This window comes from Salvia splendens, chromosome 9, assembly GCF_004379255.2.
Source record: "Salvia splendens isolate huo1 chromosome 9, SspV2, whole genome shotgun sequence".
Classification (NCBI taxonomy): domain Eukaryota; kingdom Viridiplantae; phylum Streptophyta; class Magnoliopsida; order Lamiales; family Lamiaceae; genus Salvia; species Salvia splendens.
Genome location: NC_056040.1, coordinates 6,998,627 through 7,019,938, shown reverse-complemented (window position 1 = coordinate 7,019,938; position 21,312 = coordinate 6,998,627). Strand labels below are relative to the sequence as shown.

The following is a 21,312-nucleotide window of genomic DNA, read 5'->3' as shown; positions in this document are numbered from 1 at the left end:
AACAAACGGTTAATCTGGTTTTGCATCAATATTTGACTACTTATGGGCCAAATAATAACTTTAGGCCCAATATAATGTCAATAGGCCCATACATTACACAAATGCACAGAAACACCATCAGTTGTTCCTTTCTCTCTCCCCTTTTCTCTCTCGGCGAAGCTGAAATCTACTGAAAATTCTCGTTTTGGCTGCATGCCATCCCAGGAAGAATCCCAATATGTCGACTGCTGCTCAAGCTTTTAATGGCAATGTCAAGGCATTTCTTCTTTGTATTTTGTTTCGATTGAGTTTCGATTTGATTATGAATGGATGCACGATAGCTGTTTGTGATAATTACTGAGAGATTTTTGACGAGAAAGTGGTATAGATTTTTAATTATCAATATGCATAGGAATGTTAATTATTAATAATGTCTTCTTTTGATCTTTGCTTAAGTTTGATAAGTGCAGCAAAGTAGGGTTTAAGTTCCTTTCAGTGGCAGACTATCTGACGACTTTTCTACGAGTAACGGAGATTGAATTCTTGATGTGTTTCTAACACGCGCATTGAGTTTCTGCTAATGAGACTACGATCATTTCATTTCACAGAAACACTTGCAGGACTAAGACGGATCGAATTGGATGGCCTGAGATGGAGGGTTTTTGATGCAAAAGGGCAGGTTTGATTCTCCGTTCAGTCATGTGTACTTAGTTATGAGTTTCAGTGTTGCACAGCATAACTGAACTTTGCTGATGTCAGGTCTTGGGTAGACTAGCATCCCAAATAGCGACTGTGGTTCAGGGGAAGGACAAGCCTACATATGCTCCCAATCGAGATGATGGGGATATGTGCGTCATTATCAATGCGAAAGATGTATGTGTTACTGGAAGGAAAATGACTGACAAGTTTTATCGGTGGCATACAGGGCAAGCACACCTTTTATATATCTTTCTTGCTTGAAAAGTTTGATGATTGCGATGTTATTGGATTGTGCTGAGGCTATGGTTTTCTTAAACTAAGGAAACTAACTATTGCATCAGTGCAAATTTGTGTATTTGTGGCATAGAAATGGTTGTGCCTGCTTATACATTGTAAAAATGGTTTGATAGGTACATAGGCCACCTGAAGGAAAGGAGTTTGAAGGATCAGATGGCGAAGGATCCCACAGAAGTTATCCGCAAAGCTATCATGCGAATGCTTCCTAGAAACAAACTGCGTGACGTGAGTCTATTTGAGTGATATATAATGCATCTTATCATGCTATGCATTGTCTTTCAATCTTATTTCAGTTTTTACTCCTCTTTGAAACTAAGGGGCTTTCACTGGTCTGAAATCAATGTGACGTAGCATGCATAACTTGTGATGTCCCGGGCTATGGTATAAATGTATGTTTAGTGAACTTTTATTCTGGTTATCCTCATTCTATTTCTGTTCTATACTGCAATCTCTTGTTCCGGAATCATTTAGTTAGTCGATAATGTTTGATGTAAGATGTCTGTGTAGATTTATTTAGCTAAACATTGTTGTTGACATCTTCAGGATAGAGACAGAAAATTAAGGATATTTGCCGGCAGTGAGCTCCCTTTTGGTGATAGGGCTATTGAACCTTATGTGATGCCTCCAAGACAAGTGCGTGAAATGCGACCCCGTGCAAGACGTGCTATGATTCGAGCTCAAAAGAAAGCTGAAGAGCAAGCACAGGGTTCTACAAATAATACCAAAAAAGGCAAGAAGAGAGACAACAAGCCTGAAGCAGAAATTAGTGCATGATGGCCTGGGCTTGCTGGCAATCTCTCCAATGATACCGTCTGTGTGTACTGGTTTACTTGAGCATATATGTATGGTGTAACTTTAGTTCCGACGAATTACCTGACTGCTCAGCATTTATCGTCTTGCCTTAAGGGATTTTGATTAGAGAAACTTTTGAGGAAATTCTGGACACCCTTGTTTGTGTCTGCTATTTTGTAAAACTGTTTTGTGCTTAGAAATAATGCTTAGCATTCAACGTCTTTCATTCCTCTATCTACTTCAGGATTTTATTACTGATGCAAGTGGATTAGTTCGAACTGTTGTGAATTTATACACTTCGTTTTTAACTGTTGTTTTTATTTTTCGTTTATTCCTGATGCTCGAGTTGTTTTATAATGAGAATTTGTGGATAAATGGAGTAATAAAATACTACTACATCAAAAAATAGCACTTCAATTATTGTCTAGTTAAGTAGTAGTATAATTATTGTCTTTTTCTCATTTTTTTTACTGTTGATTTAGCACTTCAATTATTATTTTGATGTGTAAATAAATAATGAATAATATAATTTCATGAGATGTGTGTAAAATGAATAACAAATAGTAACACAACTTCCCTTCTATCCAATACGTTTATCCCCTTTGAAAAACTAAGCAAATTGACAAATGCGCAACTCACGATCCGGCCCAATAAACATGTCAAGAAAAGGACGGCCCATGACCAACATCCCATGACCAACATCATGAACGTTCATGTTCACCTTTTTTTTATCGATGTTTTTATTAATTTTCCCACTTACGTATAATCGAAAAGAAAAAAGAAAATTCATCATAAACGAAGGAGAAAGAAGATTTGATTTGATGAATCTGAGCATGAGCTCAGTAGAATCGCTGGTTGCTCAAATCCATGGGCTTTCCAGCAACATCGGCGAGTTAACTCAGTTGCGCAACTACTTGAAGCAATGCGATGATTTGCTCCGCACCGAGTCCACTCGCCTTGCTCCTCTGCTCACCGAACTCGACCCCTCCGTTCATTCCCTTGGCTACCTCTACATCTTGTGAGCAGTCATGCCCTAATTATACTTGTATATACTGCAACAATTTCAATGTCATGCATGTTGTCAATATTTGAATTTGTTGAGAATTTCGTGGTATTTGTGAACTAGGGTTTATTTGTCGACAGTGGTTCCGTACCATTTTCTCTAATCGCGTGATTACGTGAAGAAACTTTGGCTTTGGTATTGTGTTATACTTATACGTTCAGTTGTTTTGTGCACGGGTTATTTGCTCAGAAGGGATTTTCTAATTTCGTTTAGCTGTTTGATTTCTCAGTATATGTTAAGCTGGTAGAATGGAGCGAGTGTATGTTACCTATGTAAAAGGAATTTTCATGGAGGTAGTTGTATCCATTGTTTATCATAATACTTTTTTGAATTATTTTGTATTAGGGAGGCCTGCACATCTGCTCCAATATCAAAAGATCAAGCAAATAAGCTGGTTCTTTCTGTTGCCAGGTTCATCAATGTGTGTGCTGCGGAGCAAATCCGTTTGGCGCCTGAGAAATGTAGCCTTTTTCTCTATAGAATACTCACTTATATTTAGATTTTTCCATACTGTTATTGAGATTTTGGTGGCTTGTTGACTTGCAGTCATATCTATCTGTAAAAGGTTAATGCTACAAGTCATGTTGCTTGAAGATCCCATGCGTGGTGTGGCTCCACTGCTGACTTCCATACGCAAGCTTCAGTCGTCAACCGAACAGCTGACAACTTTACACCCTGACTTTATGCTTCTGTGTTTGCTATCTAAGTGCTATAAAATCGGCCTTTCTGTCCTGGAAGATGACATATTTGAGGTTGATCTGCCTCGTGATCTTTTTCTATATTGTTATTATGGGTAAGTTGTCTCCTTTTCTTTTTTGTTTCTTATTTTCTAAAGCTTGTTGATGATGACTGACATAAAGCTTACTGATACATTATTTGATTTTTGGGATAATTAGGGGTATGATTTGCATAGGACAAAAGCAGTTTCGCAAAGCCTTAGAGCTCTTACACAATGTATGTGATTTTTGATGATTATTAGTTAATAGTTATTACCTTCATTTTTAATGTATTCTAGATTTTTATTTGTATACTTACTAGTGTTATATCATTATCATTAACTTTGATTTATTTGTTCTTTGTTTTAGGTTGTAACAGCACCTATGCCAATTATTAGTGCTATAGCAGTTGAAGCCTACAAAAAATATATTCTAGTTTCTCTCATTCATCTTGGACAGGTATGTAGGATGCATGATGTAAACTACTTGTACCCTTTCCTACTGAAACTATGATAGTTTTAATCCTTGCAATCTTAAACTGTTGGGGTACTATTTGCAACCTCTGTTATCGTTTTTGGAAAATTTGATGAACTCTTATGTTCGAATTTTGTAGTGTCGAAGTATCAATTATCATATTATCTGCATTTATATTATGATGAAGAATCTTTCTTGTAATATAGTATTTCCTTTCCGTTGTTGATAGCTTTAGCTCTTGATTTTTTGCTGAGTGCCTTCTTTGAAAACTGTCATTAGCATAATTGTTTTCGGGCCTTGAAAATGCTTAAGCTTATTCCCTTTTTGATCTTGATAGCAGTTTGCTACTAGTTTTCCCAAGTATACTTCATCAGCTGCTCAAAGGAATCTAAAGAATTTCTCTCAGGTATCTTTCGGGGAACCAATTTTCATTTATTACTAGGGCATTGGATTGTCTATTCATTTGGTGTTTACTATTCTTGGTGAAAAGCATTTAGTTTATTATTATTGCATGCACATTCGTGTCGATACCCTTGAAATCCTAATGTCTAAAGCATTGAGGCATATTGTTATGGACTAAATCACTTGAATCTTCTGCAATCAATGCTATATGAAACCATGATCATCAAAGCCAACATAGATCGATGCACTAATCTGACCTATACAGAATGCCTTAACATTGAATTTGAACCAACTAGCACAAATCAGTTACATGCTTTAACTTGTCCTGGTAAGTTGTTTCAATTACATATGGATCTGGCGTTAAACATGGTTTGCTTTATCACTTTCCTCCTAGCAATGGGACTTTGGGGGGTTTCAATAGCTGGAGCTTTTATTAGGTCAATTTTATTTTCCAATCTCTTTTATCGCTGCATTCTTATGAATACTTTTTTTAATAATATAAGTCCCTTGTGCATGCTTCATATTTTGTTTTATTTCTGAACTTTCAGTTTTTAAATTTACTCATTTGTGTGATTTTATTTTCTGAGCAGTCTTACCTTGAGTTGGTAAATAGCTATAGCACTGGTAAAGTATCAGAGGTCGAGAAGTGTGTGGAGATATACAAGGACACGTTTGGAAGTGTAAGCCATTTTCATTGCATTGGAATTCGTAAATTGCACTTAAGTTCTTCATTCTGGTGCTTCCATTCGGAGTCTGATGTGAGATTTTCTTCAACTTCCAGGACAATAATCTTGGGTTGGTGAAGCAAGTGGTATCATCAATGTATAAACGCAATATTCAGAGGTTGACTCAGACATACCTGACTCTCTCCCTCCAAGACATAGCGAATACAGTTCAATTAAACAGCCCAAAAGAGGCTGAGATGCATGTTCTTCAAATGGTAAGTTTGAAGCATGAAATACTCACTTTGTCTGATTATGTACTGAAAATTATTGGTATGATCTGATGACTTATGTAACTATTTATCTCTTGAAATAGATTCAAGAAGGTGACATTTATGCTACAATCAACCAAAAGGATGGAATGGTTAGATTCCTTGAGGACCCCGAGCAATACAAAACCTGTGAGATGATTGAACGCCTCGACTTCTCAATCCAGAGGTACGTATGTTATCATAAAATCATGTAGCATTAGCAAGAAAGTATATGATCCTTCTGAATATGCTCTCTATTAGGGATATCTTCTAAACTTTGCTGGTGTTCTGGATCCTAGAGTCTTAATCAGTAGTAGGTGAATGCTTCACATTTGCATTACAACTTTATTGGATAAACAGTTCCATCTGCTAGATTATAGGATACGAATGAATAGGCAAAAAAGTGTTCAACTCACCTCTGAATCTGATGTCTCCTGTTAAACTTTGTTTCAGGATTATGAGGCTCTCGAAGAAACTAACGACCATGAATGAAGTTATGTCATGCGACCCTTCTTACCTTGGAAAGGTACATATTCAGTTCTTTTGATGTTGCATAAGACACTCATATGTGTCAGCTGCAGCAAAGCTAGATTCTGTAGTTTCCTCACCAAACTGCATTTATTTGGTCGTTTTGCCTATTCAGGTTGGGAAGGAGCGGCAAAGATTTGATTATGATGATTTTTATACCGTTCCTTCTAAATTCACCATATGAGGAAAGGCGAAACTAAATACACAGGCCTTCCAATTACTTGTGAGTTTTGGATAGGAGAAAAAACTTCCATTTTGTTATGAGATAAGCCGGGATTGGAAATCTTTGTAGAGCTATGATTATTAGTTTTTTTTTTTTTTTATCAAAAGGCACAAACAAGCACCATTTATTTTGATACTACTACTACTTTATGAAAGATGTTGCATAAGATTATTTCACTTGGATGAATTCCAAGGGCCAGGCCTTTTTTGGGTGCTTGGCTTATGCTGTAATCCTCTACCCTCACAAATCTAAATTTGATAATGAGTATCAAATCCATACTTGCCAGAAAAGGCTATATTTTGTTACAAAATATATGAAGATATATGAAAGTAAAAGAAGCTTAGGCAATCTTTGATACGCTTAAACTTAAATGAAGTAGGTAAATATTTCCAGTGGTATTCTAAACTCCATCTTATTTTTGGGTTTATATTACAACAAATCCAAATTACATATTCATCTTATTTTTGGGATCCAAATTACATTTTTAAATTTTGAGAGTAAAAAAAAGTGTGGATAAAGAATATTTTTTTAAATTTGAATTTAGTGTAAATGATGGGAATAAAAATCACTATTTAACATGATATTTTATATACTACTTAAATGAGTTTAAATTTAATGTAGATAATCGTATAGGGTCCTATTTTAATGCTTATAACACTATAATAAAAAACTAAGGCTAAATCTACACCCTTAGATATTTTAATGAGTGGATGAGATTAAAGCTCACAAATTTCAATAAAAAGTAGACAAAATATTAACAAATGGGTAATATCGTCATTATGTTATCATATGATAATTTTCGTGGGTGTTTTTTTATATCAACATAGTGTATTACAAATATCAACAATATGACATGAGAATATCAACACAAGTATAAGAAAATATCAACCCATTTTTATTGATATTTTGCCTACATTATATTGAGATTTTGCATACACTATATTGAGATTTTTTTGCAGTTGTTGATAAAATCTGCTTATCAACATGTACGAAAATTGAAATATAATTTATCAAATTTCATTACCTGAACATCGTCGGAACATATGCAATTGAGATCTCGTTGGAATCCTTATAAAATTATCTTTAATTTGATATATTTTTTGTGAATAAAAAATTTAAATCGAGAGAGTTACGTAAATTTAAAGTTTTAAGATGATTTTGATGAGAGAGAATTGACATTAATACCATTTAAATTTATTTATAATTTTTTAAATTTATAATATAATTCACGTGACATTATTTCAACCATTAGATCTTTTAATTTAATAGCTAAGATTTAGTCTTAATTTGTGATTTATAATCCCTTAATCTAATAGCTAAGATTTGGTCTTTGTGATTTATAATTAGTTAGTAATTCATATCTCCCCTAGTCGTATATATTCTGAATGCACTATTTTTTTCCAACTAAATAACCAAGCCTAAATTTGGTATCCACCCTTAAATGGGCCACTGAGGCCCAATAGCACGAAATTGCATTTTATTTTAAAATTCTCTCTTATTATCTTAAAAAATCCATCTTCAAATATACTCATATTCCAAATACAGTAATTTCATTTGGACAGGTCTTCGTCGGCTTCTTCGTTTTCTCGGATCTCCAAACAATCGCTGCCGTCGAGATTTTCGTATTTAGGTGAATGTTCCTCTCGATCTGCTATTTCCGTGAACTGAAATACCTCTCTATTTAATTATATTTTCTTCTTATTTTTTTATTTCTCTCCCTATTTTCGCATTGAAGTTGCAGCATTTCTACATGTTGGTAGGTTAAGTTTTCAGATTCAAATCGGACTATGGTAGTTTATACGATTCCGCCTTTGTTTCTTGGGAAGAGGATGCCATCTCCTTTTTTTTAATTATTTCCATCTTCAGTTATCAGTACCTTTTGTTTGTAGAAATACTAGGGCTGTTCTGAGTTTATATGATTTCGCCTTTGTTACTTGTGAAAAGGATACCATCTCCTTTTTTTTAATTAATTATTTACCATCTCCAGTTATCAGTACCTGTTGTTTGTAGAATTACTAGGGTTGTTCTGAATCACACGCACTAGATCCAGTGGAGTGATGTAGCGGCAGTGTTGCTTGTTTTGTGGAATGATGGTTTTCTTGTTTTATTGGGAGTGGTATTATGTTTGAGGGGCGATGGCTGTATTGCAGAACATGGGAATATCTCTTTACTTAATGTTTCCCCTAGAAAGGACAGGTTTGATGTGGCTATTTTTTTTTCATGGTAATTCAGAATCTTAGCTTTGTGTTTTTTGTCCTTAAATTGTTGTTTGCTGTTAATGAGTCTATGTACCTCTGTCTTTTGTATTAGTTGGACATAAACTGAATATCTACCATTTTGTTCCTTTATTTCAATTAAACAGGGAGATAAGATGTTTGTAGGCAGAGCTCTCGGCCGGTTGCTAAGAGGGAGATTTCAGTCACAAAACACTGTATGATTGTCTTTCTTGGTTCAAATATAGTACATCTGTTCTATCTGGATAGTTTCACATTTTTCTTCAATTTGATTAATGTAAGGTTGGTGAAATCCCGCCTCTGTTGAAAATATGTGCAAAATCCCCCCATGATTGAAAGCTGAATAGAATTTGTTCCATTCCTACTTTTCTAGTGCGATAAATGCATCCATTCGTTTCCGAAATTCTATAACAATCTGTTATCACTGTCTATAGGAAATCTTAGGTTCAATTGTTTTCCTGGCAAGTAACTGGGAAATCCTTTCATATTCTTTGGCATAATCAGTATCTAGACAATTTCTTAACTCAGTGCTTAAGAAATACTGAAACGATGATGCCAATATTCCTTTTTCCGTCAGGTGTTTCCATTGTCATCTCTTATTTCTAAGAAAGAGCAGGAAGCAGTTGGGTCTGCTGCCACTAAGTCCTGGAGGGCATTGGCTCTATGTGGGGCAGGTGTCTCAGGGTTGTTAAGTTATGCAACAATAGCATCTTGTGATGAGGCTGAACATGGTTTGGAAGCTGCCACCTATCCTTGGCCACACAGTGGCATTCTAAATTCATATGACCATGCTTCGTAAGTTAATCTGTTGCTTTCTCAAGTTCTTTTTTGTACACTGTATTTACAAGAACTGAATATCTTCAGTTCTGCATTCTCTATTGCCGATAAACACTAAATGTTTCTGCATTCTCTTTGCTTTTAGATTCATTCTTGTAAAGTTTTCTCTTTGAAATAGTGGGACTAAAAAAAAAGTTCAGAAGCAACTCATCCTGTTTCATTACCTTTTGGCATCTATTATCCCTTTTATTGGTCTGTAAACTAACCTTAATGCCGGGAATTTGCACTGCATAACTTTTTCTAGTTGCTTTCAACTTATATGTATCTTTGATAATATCATTTTGGTCAATGGAGGCCTATCAACACAGCTCTTTGTCCAGCCCTGGCTGTTGACATTTGACAGTGAAGAACAAGTTTTATATTGGGGTTGTCGGCTTTCATAGATTCTATCCCTGTATGTGCTGGATCCTTTTTGTTCTTAGGTTATGATCTAATCAAAGTATCTTATTTTGAATAATTAATGATGACCAGCTTGATTTCCGGATCGTACTATGCATTATGCAAAAAGATCACCCTCACATCTCATTATAAAAAGCTTTTTCCTTCAACATATACTTGAGCATTTGAAGGTGAAAAGTGAAAATATGATGAGTCAAAGAAAAGAAAATGAATATTTAATGAAGCAAACAAACTATGTCAAGAGAAAGTGATACTGGATTCATTGAACAACAATACAAGGATACCCTATTTGCTCATATACCAGTATAGAGTCGTGTCTTTATTTGTTCCACCAATTCTGATGGGTTAGTTTCTACTGTTGTGATTGGATATTACCCTCTTCTTCATTTAAATGCTTTTCATTTTCCATTGATTTTGAATTGAGATACCTTTTTCCATGTTAAACAGGATTCGTCGTGGTCACCAGGTGTATCAACAAGTTTGTGCCTCCTGCCACTCAATGTCATTAATTTCATTCCGTGACTTGGTTGGTGTTGCATATACAGAAGAGGAAACTAAAGCTATGGCCGCTGAGATTGAGGTAGTTGATGGGCCAAATGATGAGGGAGAGATGTTTACTCGTCCTGGCAAGCTCAGTGACCGGTTTCCTCAGCCATATGCAAATGAACAAGCAGCTAGGTTTGCTAATGGCGGTGCTTATCCTCCTGATTTAAGTCTTATAACCAAAGTATTTTCTACCTCTCCCTCATATCTTCATCCTTGGATTGTCATGTTATCTATCTCTGCTAATATTTTTCCTCTTGCCTCTTTAGGCTCGTCACAATGGTCAAAATTATGTATTTGCCCTATTGACTGGATATCATGATCCTCCTGCTGGTGTTACAGTAAGTTTTTCTAGTTCATATTTGATTTACCTTCATAAAGTGCAATATTATATTGAATAATTTGTGTCTAAGCTGGCCTCAACTTGGTATAGAATTTATCTAATTTGATTCTATATTTGGAAATGCCAGCTCACCAAGTGGATTAATATGCTCGTAGTTTTTCTTCCCATTTTGAACTTCCTATTGTGCTCCGTTTTGTTTTATTTCCTTCTCTTTTAGTAGGTCGGGTGGCGGAGCGTGTCTGTGTATTCATTTGATCACCCTTGTAATCATCAAAATTCGTTTTACTTCTTACATCATGATCCATAACTCAGTTTTCAACAATACCAGCAAATTTTGTTGTTATGGCTGGTAAAAATGTTTAAACTTCAAGCAGGTGACCTCGTATTACGTGGCCCTCCCCTTGGATTTTTTTTTGTTTAATTAACCTAGTGGTTTTGAATACGCTTGAAGTGGATCCCTGAATGTAGTAAATTGATGGTAAAAATCATTTTAAAATTAGTTCGTATTCATATCAAGTGTTCTGAGTACCTAGACTGCCATACATATTTGAGAATAAACAATTATTCTTTCATTTTATTTGTGGATTTTGCTTTGGATCATCATTGTACTTGTTCAATTTTTCATTGGTCATTAAAGATACGTCATCCATCACATTTGTTAGCAGTTTGTGATTGAACTCTAATTAACATTACTGATAATTTCCTTATAATTGTACTGTTCCTTTTTCTAAGTAGGGAATTTGTATTTATAATGGATAAATTCTAAATGGTGAAAGTATTTTCCTCTCTAGATTCGTGAAGGATTGCATTACAACCCTTACTTCCCTGGGGGAGCTATTGCTATGCCTAAAATGCTTAGTGATGGTGCTGTTGAGTACGAAGATGGTACACCCGCAACAGAAGCTCAGGTTAAATCACATTTAACTTTCCGTTCATGCATATTTATCCGAGATCACATTCCCATTTTCCATATCAGGCTCATCTCTTTATTTGCTATCTTTCACAGATGGGTAAAGATGTTGTCACATTTCTAGCGTGGGCTGCAGAGCCTGAAATGGAAGAGAGAAAACTGGTATGGTTTCACTAACAAATATAGCAAAGACTGTACACACCCATTAGCGTGTTACCTCTTGTCTAACATATTTGGCATTGCTACCTGAAACCACAGATGGGATTTAAATGGATATTCGTTCTATCACTCGCACTTCTTCAGGCTGGTTATTACAGGCGCATGAGGTGGTCTGTTCTCAAGTCTCGTAAGCTGGTGCTTGATGTTGTGAACTAGATTTCCTCAGCTTCCTAGTTTACGTTCCAGAGGATCAACTTTTCTTGTCTTCATGCTACTTTATTCACGAATCGACATTTTTCCCAGGCCGTGGGCCGATTTATAGATTTTCCATTTTGGTGGTGAATAATGAAATCTTACTAGGGAAAAGATTTCTTGGTTTTCCAGCTGCTGATGGTAACTGTTATTGTTTGGATTTTGATGAAAAATGAGAGAGCGAGATTCCTGAAAGGGGAAACTTCATGTAATAACCGAATACTTATATCTTCTCAGAAGAATTTGATTACTTGAGCAAAATTTAATATCTTTCTATTAATTGAAATTTATTAAATCTTGTTAGATGCTACAGGTTGTGAAATAATGCTGCTTCTAAAGCTGTATTCTTTTTTCATTTTCACACTCGTGCTTTATCCTGATTGGTTGATATGATGGTCAAGAAATATATTCTTGAATGCTTCTGCAGATTATCTTCATAATAAAATATTACTCCCTATATCAACCTCCTATAATATACTACTAAAGAATATCATTTTCTGTAACTTTGTGTGATAGTAAATGTGCCAACAATGTATCTATGATTTTCCCCTGGAATATATATTTATAGGAGATTATTGGTATGGTGGAATAACTTGACAATTGAACAACCAATTTTATATTCATTTCATATGTATGATTGTGATTTGAACTCATGAATTGTCTTTCCCAACGACTCATTTTTCCTAATGACGAGAGAATAATCACTCCTTCCAATCTACATGGAGTGTTAGCTATTTCTTGTGAATGACAACAACTAATGCGGCATACTTTTATGAGTGATGCTAAATGGCCATAATGTGGCCGGCCATAAAGAGTTAATTTGGTCCATTTACCTGTATAAAAAAAATTAGAATTACCGATATAAACTTATATGGGTGTGAATGAACTTGTGAGTTGATACTTATCTTTGAATTCCATTACGTAAAACACATTAATATCACAAATTACTGTATACGTTGAGCAACAATCAAGAAATGACAGTAGTAATAAGTTGAGCAAAAATTACGAAAGAGCAACACTAACATGTTGAACAACATATAATGAAGATGATATAAAAATAAAATCAAGTAGTATTAAACCAAAAATTTGAAAAAAAAATTAATTTTTTTTATTATTTAATTAATTTATGGCTGGCCAAAATGTGGCTGCATAGCTTTATTCTACTTTTATTTACTAGTAGTATTATAGTAATTTGATAATTGGCATGAACAAATAATTACTATCATTACACATTGATAATTGATTTTATATTGGTTGATTAAAAAACAAATAAAGACATATAATAGTTAAATTATATGGACATACCAACCACTCATTGCAAATAAAAAGTTTGACTTTTCATAGGATTTCCAATGAAGAATTACTAATCATGGAGACATGGATTAATGAAGGCATGCATCAGGCAAAATCAACATAACTTCATTTGCCTTTTTCAATAGTAGAATGCAATTTTAGTTGCAACCAAATTTTATTTTAAGGAATTTACTTCAAGATATTGGCACACATATCAAACTTGTTCCTATTTTATTTCTTTTCAGTTTAATTTTATGATGCCATGATTGGTGGGTTTGTAAGCAAATATGGATTAATTTTTTAATGTGGGCACACTTTTCCTTTCTACTCCACCAATAAACTAATGCTCCGAACCACAACAAACCACATAATTGTTCTTTGCCCTAATGGTAATGACCTCTCAATAATTTCCACGTGTTTCAATGTACTTTAGCAAGAGCATATCATTAACTTGTCCATCCACTTTCTATATTCGTAGCCATCTCTTTTCATTATTCATATAAAAATGTAATGGACAAAAGGAAAATGAAGCAAGAAGTTCTTATTTACCTGTGACCTAGTTATATATAGAATGTCAGGTTAGATACTAAAAATATTTTTCAAACTGCTTGTATTTATATAATTTTATTTTTCAAATTTGGTATGAATATTTTTTTTTGTAATATTTTGAATTTTTAACAAAATATTTCAAATATTCTCTATTAATTTCTAGGATTGTTATATACTCCTCATATTTTTAATTTTCGATTACATTGACTTCTCAGTAAGTGAGGGTTTTTCATAACCCGATGAAATCTCGATATCTTGGGTGATAACAATTACTATTACTGATTGAGGTGCTAAGATTTTTATTGCATCAAATTTTGTCCTGGTCGAGGTTAGCTTGATTATATATCTTCATGAGGAGGTTAGCTTGATAAGACTAATTCTTTATCGTACATAAACTCAAGTTTGTTGCAATGTAATTCCAATACGATAAATAATTAATTATCTTGAACTAGACAAGTCTTGATCAAATGAGTTAATTAAAATAAAATAGCAGCATGTTTAATACATTTATATATAGTGTAATAAGAAAACTCATAAAATTACACTCGTTATTTATACATACTGAATGACTCGAATCCAGACACGTTGGACAAATGAAAGCGTATTAGCAGTTGAGTTGCGGTTCATTTTAATATTTATATTAAGGAGTAAAACTTATGAAGTACCAATGATATTCTTTTCAAAGATTTTTAAACATATGTATATAAACATCTGTATAAGAAACTATTCATTCCAATATTCCTTAACTATTAATAAAGAAAATTTTAGTATTTTTGACCAATTTATTGTACCCATGTATCCATTCTACAGTGACACTGATTAAAAGTTGTTGAATTAAGATGTAGACAATACATAACAAATTTTGACTTACACATATTGTTTCTCCATTTGGTTATTGGACTTTTTGGAACATTACGAACCAAATTAAATAAAGAGTATATACAAAGCTTCGGAGGAATTGCATAACAACAGTGCGTAGTTAAGTGTGTAGATTGCCAAATTCGCACTGTAATAAGTATTAGAATTATGTGTGTAGTATTATTGTTTAAGAGATTCAATCTTCAGAATTGTCATAAACTCATAATCTGTTATAGTTATGAAGTAAGGATGCTTGTGCTTCAACTATATTAAGATAACTTTGCAAGATGCTAGGGATTATTATAAGCATTCTACACCTTCAATTCTTGCATGTATGAAACTCTCTCGAGGCCTTCTACTTTGTTAGTGACCTGGACCCACTATTCATCTGTAAAAATATACTACTACTACTACTAATAGTATTCTTTTTCATAATCCAAGAAAAGACTTGTGAAATTTTTAAATATGAACGAGTTGAAGCTTTTAATAATGAATATTTTGAGTTGAATGTCCAAAAATATTTGAAGACTAGGATATGAAACTTCTTATAAGTTGAATGTTTTTTTGAGAAAAAAAGTAGTATTGATTAGTTTGGTTTAGTTGTAAAAGAATTTCCACAATATGATGTTGTTCAGTGGATTAGGCTGTTTTAGTTTTAGAAAAACAAATTAGAAAAAAATGCATCCTACATTTTGGTCATTTTATTTAAAATTTATTATTGTGCCCTAGAGTAATGTAAAATTCATTTTGGAATTATTTTAGCAGTCGTTATTTCTTTCAGTAGTCACTGACTAACTACACGTTACTTCACTGAAAAAGACAAATAAAAGAGAAAGTTAAGAGCATGCGCAACGGTGGACGGACGGCGTTCGTCCGTCCGAGCCTCCACCGCCGCTGCGCTCGCGCCGCTGACATGTCGCTGCTCGCTGCGAAGAGCTATGCCGTTGCCTTTGAAATTTTATTTTATTTTATTAAAAATCAGTTTTTAATTAAAAAACGATAAAAAAAAATTTCACTTCCCAAAAAAAATATATCCGTTTATTACCGTTTTTTTACCAATTTTTATTTTTTTTAAATTTTTTCCCCCAAAAATACACATTTTCATCTATAAACACCCCCACTTTCACACCCAAAAATTCACACCAAACTACACAATTCTCATCTTCATTCTCCCATATTCATTCTCATCTTCATTATTCCATATCCATTCTCAATTTTTCTTCCACTCCTACACCATAACAATGTCCGGCCACGGCGATAACCCCCGGGCTCCGGTTGGAACCCCGAATGGTTCGGTTCACCACCGTTTCCTAGTCCGGAAACGGAATACTCTGCCCCTCCTCAAACCCAAAGTTCGGGCGTTCCGGGTGGCTACCGACCATACCCAATCGACGACCAAGGTGCTCCCGAATGGCGATACGGGTGGACAAAATTGTAATTTTTAATATTTATTGTGATTTTTTAATGAATTTTAATATTATGGAAATGTTTTTGTTTAATTGAATTTTAAATTGAATTGTGTTCGTCCTTGCGGAAGAGTACAGCTGTGGGTGTTGTGCTCTTGCCAGAGAGCAGGCAGGAATAGTGGCGCCGGGCCCACAATATACTATTTTATTTATGATACAATAATAATAGTACTCCATGAATTATTAGACAGCTCAAATATGTGAGAACATAGGAGTATCATTATATGGCTTATTAATCAGAGTCGTACCATTTCCAGTTCACCGTTTAATTGCAGCGACAGCGACTGTGCCTCCTTCACTCGTTATGCGTGTGACTACGGTAATAAAACGCTCTCTCTCTCTCTACACGTGTCCCTCTGCGTACATATATTTATATATATATATATATATATGATAACCCGTAGCTTTCAGCAGTATAGCAACGGAAAACGCACACGTGTCCATGTTCTGGAACCTTTCCATTCACCTCCTAAAAACACCATTATTCCTCAGGAATGGCTTGTTGCGTCCTCCCCTACTGCACCTGCCGCTCTCCCATTGGCCCCTCGCCTCTCCACCAATCACATCCCATTTTCAACTTCCTATATTGCTAACATGTGTCACTCATATCCTACACCAACTTTACTTTTGTTCCTCTTCAGGCACCCCACTTTGCTTTTCCACATTTCCAATCGCAGATGCTTACCAAAGTTAGGTCATAGTTTCAGATCCATGCTTCATGCGCTCCTGCCCGCCTAGATCCACCGATCTCAGCCGGATAATGCTCAGATTCCGCCCGATCGCGCCTAAACCTGTCGGCGACGATGCCGGCTCCGGCGCGGCGGAGCAGAATCACAGAGATCTCACCGGAAAGAGAGTCAAGAGGAAGTATGTTCGTATTCGTGCTCGGCAAAGTAAGCGCCGGCCGAAGAGTGACGGTTTGGACGGAGGAAACCTACCGTCGCCGCCGGAGAGATCCGGTGTCGACGACGCGCCTCCGCCTGAGGTAAAAACGGTGACGCTCCAGCTTCTCGGTGAGAGATCTGAAGGTGAGAGGGAGATCTGTGAAATTAGAGCTCCGGAGTGTAAGGAGATGAGGTTGAGAGATGAGGATCGGTGTAGCGTTGCTACGGCGGCGGATCTGAGAGGTTACGGATCTGTGATGGTGACGTGGATAGTCATGGAAGGCGTGACGGACAAGTTTGCAGGGGTAGGGTTAGGGTCTTCGGATAAAGAAAAGATGTATAACCTGGAGAGGGATACGTGTCCTGGTTTCATATCGGACCACAGAAACAACGTGATCTGGGTGAACTCTGCTTATAAGAGGATGGTGGCGGAGGAGAAGGGTTTTTTGGTGTGGTTGGTGGTAAAGGAACAGTTGCCCCAATTTTGCCCCTCGTTTGCATGCAGAGTTAGCGTCACTCATCAGAACGCACAAGGGCAAAAGTGGAATAAAATAATGCCGTGTGATGTTTGGAGAATGGAATTTGCTGGATTTGCATGGAAATTGGACGTCAATACCGCCCTCAGTTTAGGTTTCTAGTGTGAGATTGATTTCGGAACAATATTTCCAGGTAATTACCAATTATTAACCTCCTATCCCTAATTTCCCTTTCACATCTGGTGTTAAATTAATTAAGAGGCAATTAACTTTACAAAATTAATTTAAACCTTTTAAATTCATTAATCACTACTAATATCTGATTCGCCAGTCTATAGCATAATTTAGATCTATGGTGAATTGGTTTAATTGAGGGGGACTTTTTCAAATCCTAATTTTTCCCCTAATAGTTTCTAAATATAATAGTATATCAAAATATCTATATTGACTGATGAAGACAACTACTCCTTGTTTCCATAATCTAATTATATATGCATGTAATGCAATACAAAGTCTTTCACCCATTAGCTGCCTTTAAGTAAATTTCTGCCACTATCCACAAATTCTCTTCCTTTGCTCTTAAGATGAGTACTTATCCAGATAAAAAATACTCCAATACATACATATTATTGGCTTTAAAATAACACTTCACATCACACCTATCCCCTCTATTATTCTTTATGCTTATACTATAATTAAATATAAAAAATATGCCAATAATCAGTAGATTCCAAAATCACACACAATTTATATAAATCAATATAAAATACATAATTTATAAATCTTGGGTACGGCTCAAAAATCAAGATAAAATATCAAAGTCCAAAAAGGACACATATTACACATACACCCTTTGTCAAACCTAATTAAAAGCATATTACTAAACCCTTCGTAACAGCTAATGAGTTGTCCAACAGCCTAAAACACATCTTAATTTATATTTAAAATGATCATATGAAATTTATTTTACCTTTAAAAAATATGAAAATATATGTATCGTATTGGTTCTTATATACTAGTCCTAGTTTAAAAAGCCCATATTTACCAAATCTCTATAACTCTATTTATATATTTATATGTCTAAAACTATTTAACAACCAATTATAGGATTAACTTAGGGTTCTTAAAATTTAGCTTTCTGATAATATATACACATCAAACTGATCAACTTGAGAAGTAGGTATTTTTTCAATTTTTAGAAACATCATACAACTGCTACTCCTTTAGTTATTCTCAGGTTTTTTCTTAATTAAGATCTAAATAACGATTTGCAATATTGCGTAGGATTAATCACAAATTCAAATACAATAACTTCTCAGTATAAACTATTTAGTTGATAAAAAAATTCACTGTCTTAATTTATCATATACTAAGATGTTTTGATGTGTAAAAATTCTTCACCGTATATAGTTTTATTACTCGTCCTGTACTGTACCCATGCCATGCATCATGCATGCTTTGCATGAAATAAAGAACATGAATAACACCGATTTTTTAACGTAATATTGAGCCAGATATACCAACCTTGTGTAAATATACTCAGTTAAGTTGGATCTTGAAGTTTATATGATCTTAAAATTTAGATATTATCGTTTTCCTTATCCTTATCTTTATCATTATCGTTTTATTTTCATCATCATTATCATTACTTTAGACTTCTATTACAGCTGTGATGACAAATTAAGAGCATTAATCTAGCAAAATATGCTTAGCAGAAAATATGAAATTTGGACTTCCATATATAACGAGTAAATGCCACGGCTAAAAAAGTAAGTAACACTAAGTCACTAACTAGTGAGTAGTATATTTTTTTCTTTAAAAACTTACTCTACAAAACACTATAGTACTATATGGAGTAATATCTTATTTCAGAGCCTACATAGAGATTCATCAACTTAAAAAAACTACTCCCTCCGTCTCACTATAAGTAATTACTATACTACCCCCGTCCCACCACAAGTGATCAACACTCCATTTTGAGTTGTCCCACCACAAGTGATCGATTTCCCTTTTTAGCTTAAAAGAAAACTTCATTTATCTCTTACTTTATTCCCCCCTCCCCCCTCTTACTTTATTCTCCCTTTATCTCTGTTACTTTTTTCTTTATCGTACTTTACTCTTTCCACTTTAACTCAATATATATCATTTTCTTAATTCCCGTATCCAAAAGAAATCCATCACTTGTAATGGGACGGATGGAGTACTTTTTTGCTCGTCCCATTGTAAGTGAGTTATTTTCTACACAATTTTAACAAAAAACAGCATATTTACTCTTTCGTACGTACTTTATTTTCTTTTCCTATTTTTTCTCCTCATTTCTCTACTTTATTCTCTCTCGTACTTGTTCTATCTCCATTTAACTCACCAAAATTATTTTTATCAATTATGTGCCAAATGAAATGTCTCAATTATAATGGAACGGAGGAAGTATAAGGGAGTATTCTTTTTTCTTCTTCTTTTTTAATGGAAAATGATTCAAAATATACCCTATTTTTAACATTTTCACATGTTGTATGGAATGGATAATTTCGTGCAGAAAAAATCTGGGCATTCCCTTTTTCTTCCTTTTTCATTATATTTAAGATAATTGTATTATAGGGTATCATTGTGATAATATTTTCTTTGTTTTCCACCTTAGAAAAAATGTAATAAAACAAAAGTGGTTATATAAAAAAAATCTTCTTTCTTATTTGGCTCATGATAAATTCACAATGCATACTAATGCATGTAATATTAGGTTTTGTTGATTATCAATGTCTTCTAGGAGTTTTTTTTTCTTTTGAGGATAGCTTAAGATCATTCCTTATTAAACTGTTATCTACGATAATGTTTTCTGCACAAGTAGTCAATAGCAATAAACTTTATTCTAAACTTGTAGCATTATAAATATCTCGATTTTCTTATGCAGGAAGAAGAGCCATGCCCAAGATACAATGTTGCAAGAGTAGGTTGTAAATAAACCTTTATTCTGCTGAAGCAGTGTGTATGTAATAATACACACAAAGGTTTCTAATGTAATATTATCATATGAAAGAATTATGATGACAAGTTAAGGAAAACGCAGTGTGCGACAAAGACTTGAAATGAGATGTATTCTAGTGTCAGTGAAATGCCAAATCGGCCCATTTCACCTTAATGATTTACGACACCATCTTTCTTCATTTCCTCATTAGCCAATCTTCTTTGAGTTAAATGGTCTTTAACAATTCTACAACTCCATATGTGGACGTCGGATCTTCACCTACAAGATAATTGATTCATTTCATTTTTGGACATTACAAGATAATTGATTCATTTCATTTTTGGACATTACAAGGTAACTGACTCATTTCATTTTTTTAGCAAAAGTTTTTTTTCTCTTTTACTTTTACTTTATCCTTTATGTCTTATCTTTTTTTATTTAATTCTCTCTTCACTTAACCTATAAACTCTCATTTCTTAATCTTTGAACTAAAAAGAAAGGCTCCAACTAAGGTGAGACGAGGGGAGTACGTAATTGTAAATGACAGACACATATAAGTACATATCAATGGAAATTTATAATCTACCATATTTTGATTTAAAAAATTTTAGTGATTTTTTTACATGATTATACATACTAGTAATTTTTGTAGATTTTTATTGATAAGTGTCGGTTAGACGTTTTTATATGAATACAATAAGAAAATTGTTATTACTTTCACCAAAAATATCTCACGTCTGTTTTATTCTGACTGCAATAAAGCATCTCACGTCTGCATTATGTAACATCTAGCTAGATTTTAAATTAGTGATGTAACTGCAATTAATTATCTTGTGTAATATTGTCAATTTTTAAAGATATTATTTCGATTACGATAAGGCTGTCTTGTCAGCTTTAGCCAATGAGAACTGTCGGTGCTTTGTTTAGATCTGACACAATAACTCACAATTATAAATTCTGATAAAAATGAATAACTGTACTACAAATTAAAGATCCTTAAA

General features: G+C 34.2%; 4 protein-coding genes across 8 annotated transcripts; all 4 read left to right on the top strand.

The window, feature by feature from the left end:
• The first annotated feature begins 114 nt into the window (after positions 1–114).
• On the top strand, positions 115–1,993 carry LOC121747233 (50S ribosomal protein L13-like). Its single transcript, XM_042141236.1, has 5 exons — positions 115–245; positions 588–658; positions 739–905; positions 1,089–1,200; positions 1,519–1,993. The coding sequence occupies exons 1-5, from the start codon at positions 218–220 to the stop codon at positions 1,747–1,749; spliced, it is 609 nt and encodes a 202-aa protein (XP_041997170.1). The 5' UTR covers positions 115–217; the 3' UTR covers positions 1,750–1,993.
• Positions 1,994–2,521: 528 nt separating this feature from the next.
• Positions 2,522–6,376, top strand: LOC121746414 (COP9 signalosome complex subunit 3-like). Of its 3 annotated transcripts, none has more exons than XM_042140239.1 (11): positions 2,522–2,785; positions 3,242–3,291; positions 3,377–3,623; positions 3,727–3,784; positions 3,916–4,005; positions 4,358–4,426; positions 5,013–5,102; positions 5,204–5,362; positions 5,461–5,582; positions 5,849–5,921; positions 6,039–6,376. In XM_042140239.1, exons 1-11 carry the CDS (start codon positions 2,589–2,591, stop codon positions 6,105–6,107), a joined length of 1,224 nt encoding a protein of 407 aa, XP_041996173.1. In that variant the 5' UTR covers positions 2,522–2,588; the 3' UTR covers positions 6,108–6,376. The 3 variants fall into 3 exon arrangements, with proteins under 3 accessions (XP_041996173.1, XP_041996172.1, XP_041996171.1); XM_042140238.1 differs by having other exon boundaries at positions 3,176–3,291; positions 4,361–4,426; XM_042140237.1 differs by having other exon boundaries at positions 3,176–3,291.
• Positions 6,377–7,634: 1,258 nt separating this feature from the next.
• LOC121746451 (cytochrome c1-2, heme protein, mitochondrial-like) lies at positions 7,635–12,084 on the top strand. Of its 3 annotated transcripts, none has more exons than XM_042140291.1 (8): positions 7,635–7,776; positions 8,509–8,577; positions 8,958–9,175; positions 10,064–10,343; positions 10,429–10,500; positions 11,294–11,410; positions 11,509–11,574; positions 11,671–12,084. In XM_042140291.1, the coding sequence occupies exons 2-8, from the start codon at positions 8,518–8,520 to the stop codon at positions 11,785–11,787; spliced, it is 930 nt and encodes a 309-aa protein (XP_041996225.1). In that variant the 5' UTR covers positions 7,635–7,776; positions 8,509–8,517; the 3' UTR covers positions 11,788–12,084. The 3 variants fall into 3 exon arrangements, with proteins under 3 accessions (XP_041996225.1, XP_041996223.1, XP_041996224.1); XM_042140289.1 differs by lacking the exon at positions 7,635–7,776 and adding an exon at positions 7,862–7,902; XM_042140290.1 differs by lacking the exon at positions 7,635–7,776 and adding an exon at positions 8,299–8,369.
• A 4,453-nt stretch (positions 12,085–16,537) lies between these two features.
• On the top strand, positions 16,538–20,510 carry LOC121747805. The gene is made up of 2 exons (XM_042141926.1): positions 16,538–17,542; positions 20,258–20,510. The coding sequence occupies exon 1, from the start codon at positions 16,708–16,710 to the stop codon at positions 17,509–17,511; it is 804 nt and encodes a 267-aa protein (XP_041997860.1). The 5' UTR covers positions 16,538–16,707; the 3' UTR covers positions 17,512–17,542; positions 20,258–20,510.
• The last annotated feature ends 802 nt before the right edge of the window (positions 20,511–21,312 follow it).

Coding starts and splice junctions, on each gene's coding strand:
- LOC121747233 (XM_042141236.1), top strand. CDS start 218: ATGTCGACTGCTGCTCAAGCTTTTAATG. Junction 906..1,088: donor TTTTATCGGTGGCATACAGG/GCAAGCACACCT, acceptor ATGGTTTGATAG/GTACATAGGCCACCTGAAGG. Junction 1,201..1,518: donor CTAGAAACAAACTGCGTGAC/GTGAGTCTATTT, acceptor TGACATCTTCAG/GATAGAGACAGAAAATTAAG.
- LOC121746414 (XM_042140237.1), top strand. CDS start 2,589: ATGAATCTGAGCATGAGCTCAGTAGAATCGCTGGTTGCTCAAATCCAT. Junction 4,427..5,012: donor ATCTAAAGAATTTCTCTCAG/GTATCTTTCGGG, acceptor TTTTCTGAGCAG/TCTTACCTTGAGTTGGTAAA. Junction 5,583..5,848: donor CTCGACTTCTCAATCCAGAG/GTACGTATGTTA, acceptor ACTTTGTTTCAG/GATTATGAGGCTCTCGAAGA.
- LOC121746451 (XM_042140289.1), top strand. Junction 9,176..10,063: donor AATTCATATGACCATGCTTC/GTAAGTTAATCT, acceptor CATGTTAAACAG/GATTCGTCGTGGTCACCAGG. Junction 11,411..11,508: donor CACCCGCAACAGAAGCTCAG/GTTAAATCACAT, acceptor TATCTTTCACAG/ATGGGTAAAGATGTTGTCAC.
- LOC121747805 (XM_042141926.1), top strand. CDS start 16,708: ATGCGCTCCTGCCCGCCTAGATCCACCGATCTCAGCCGGATAATGCTC.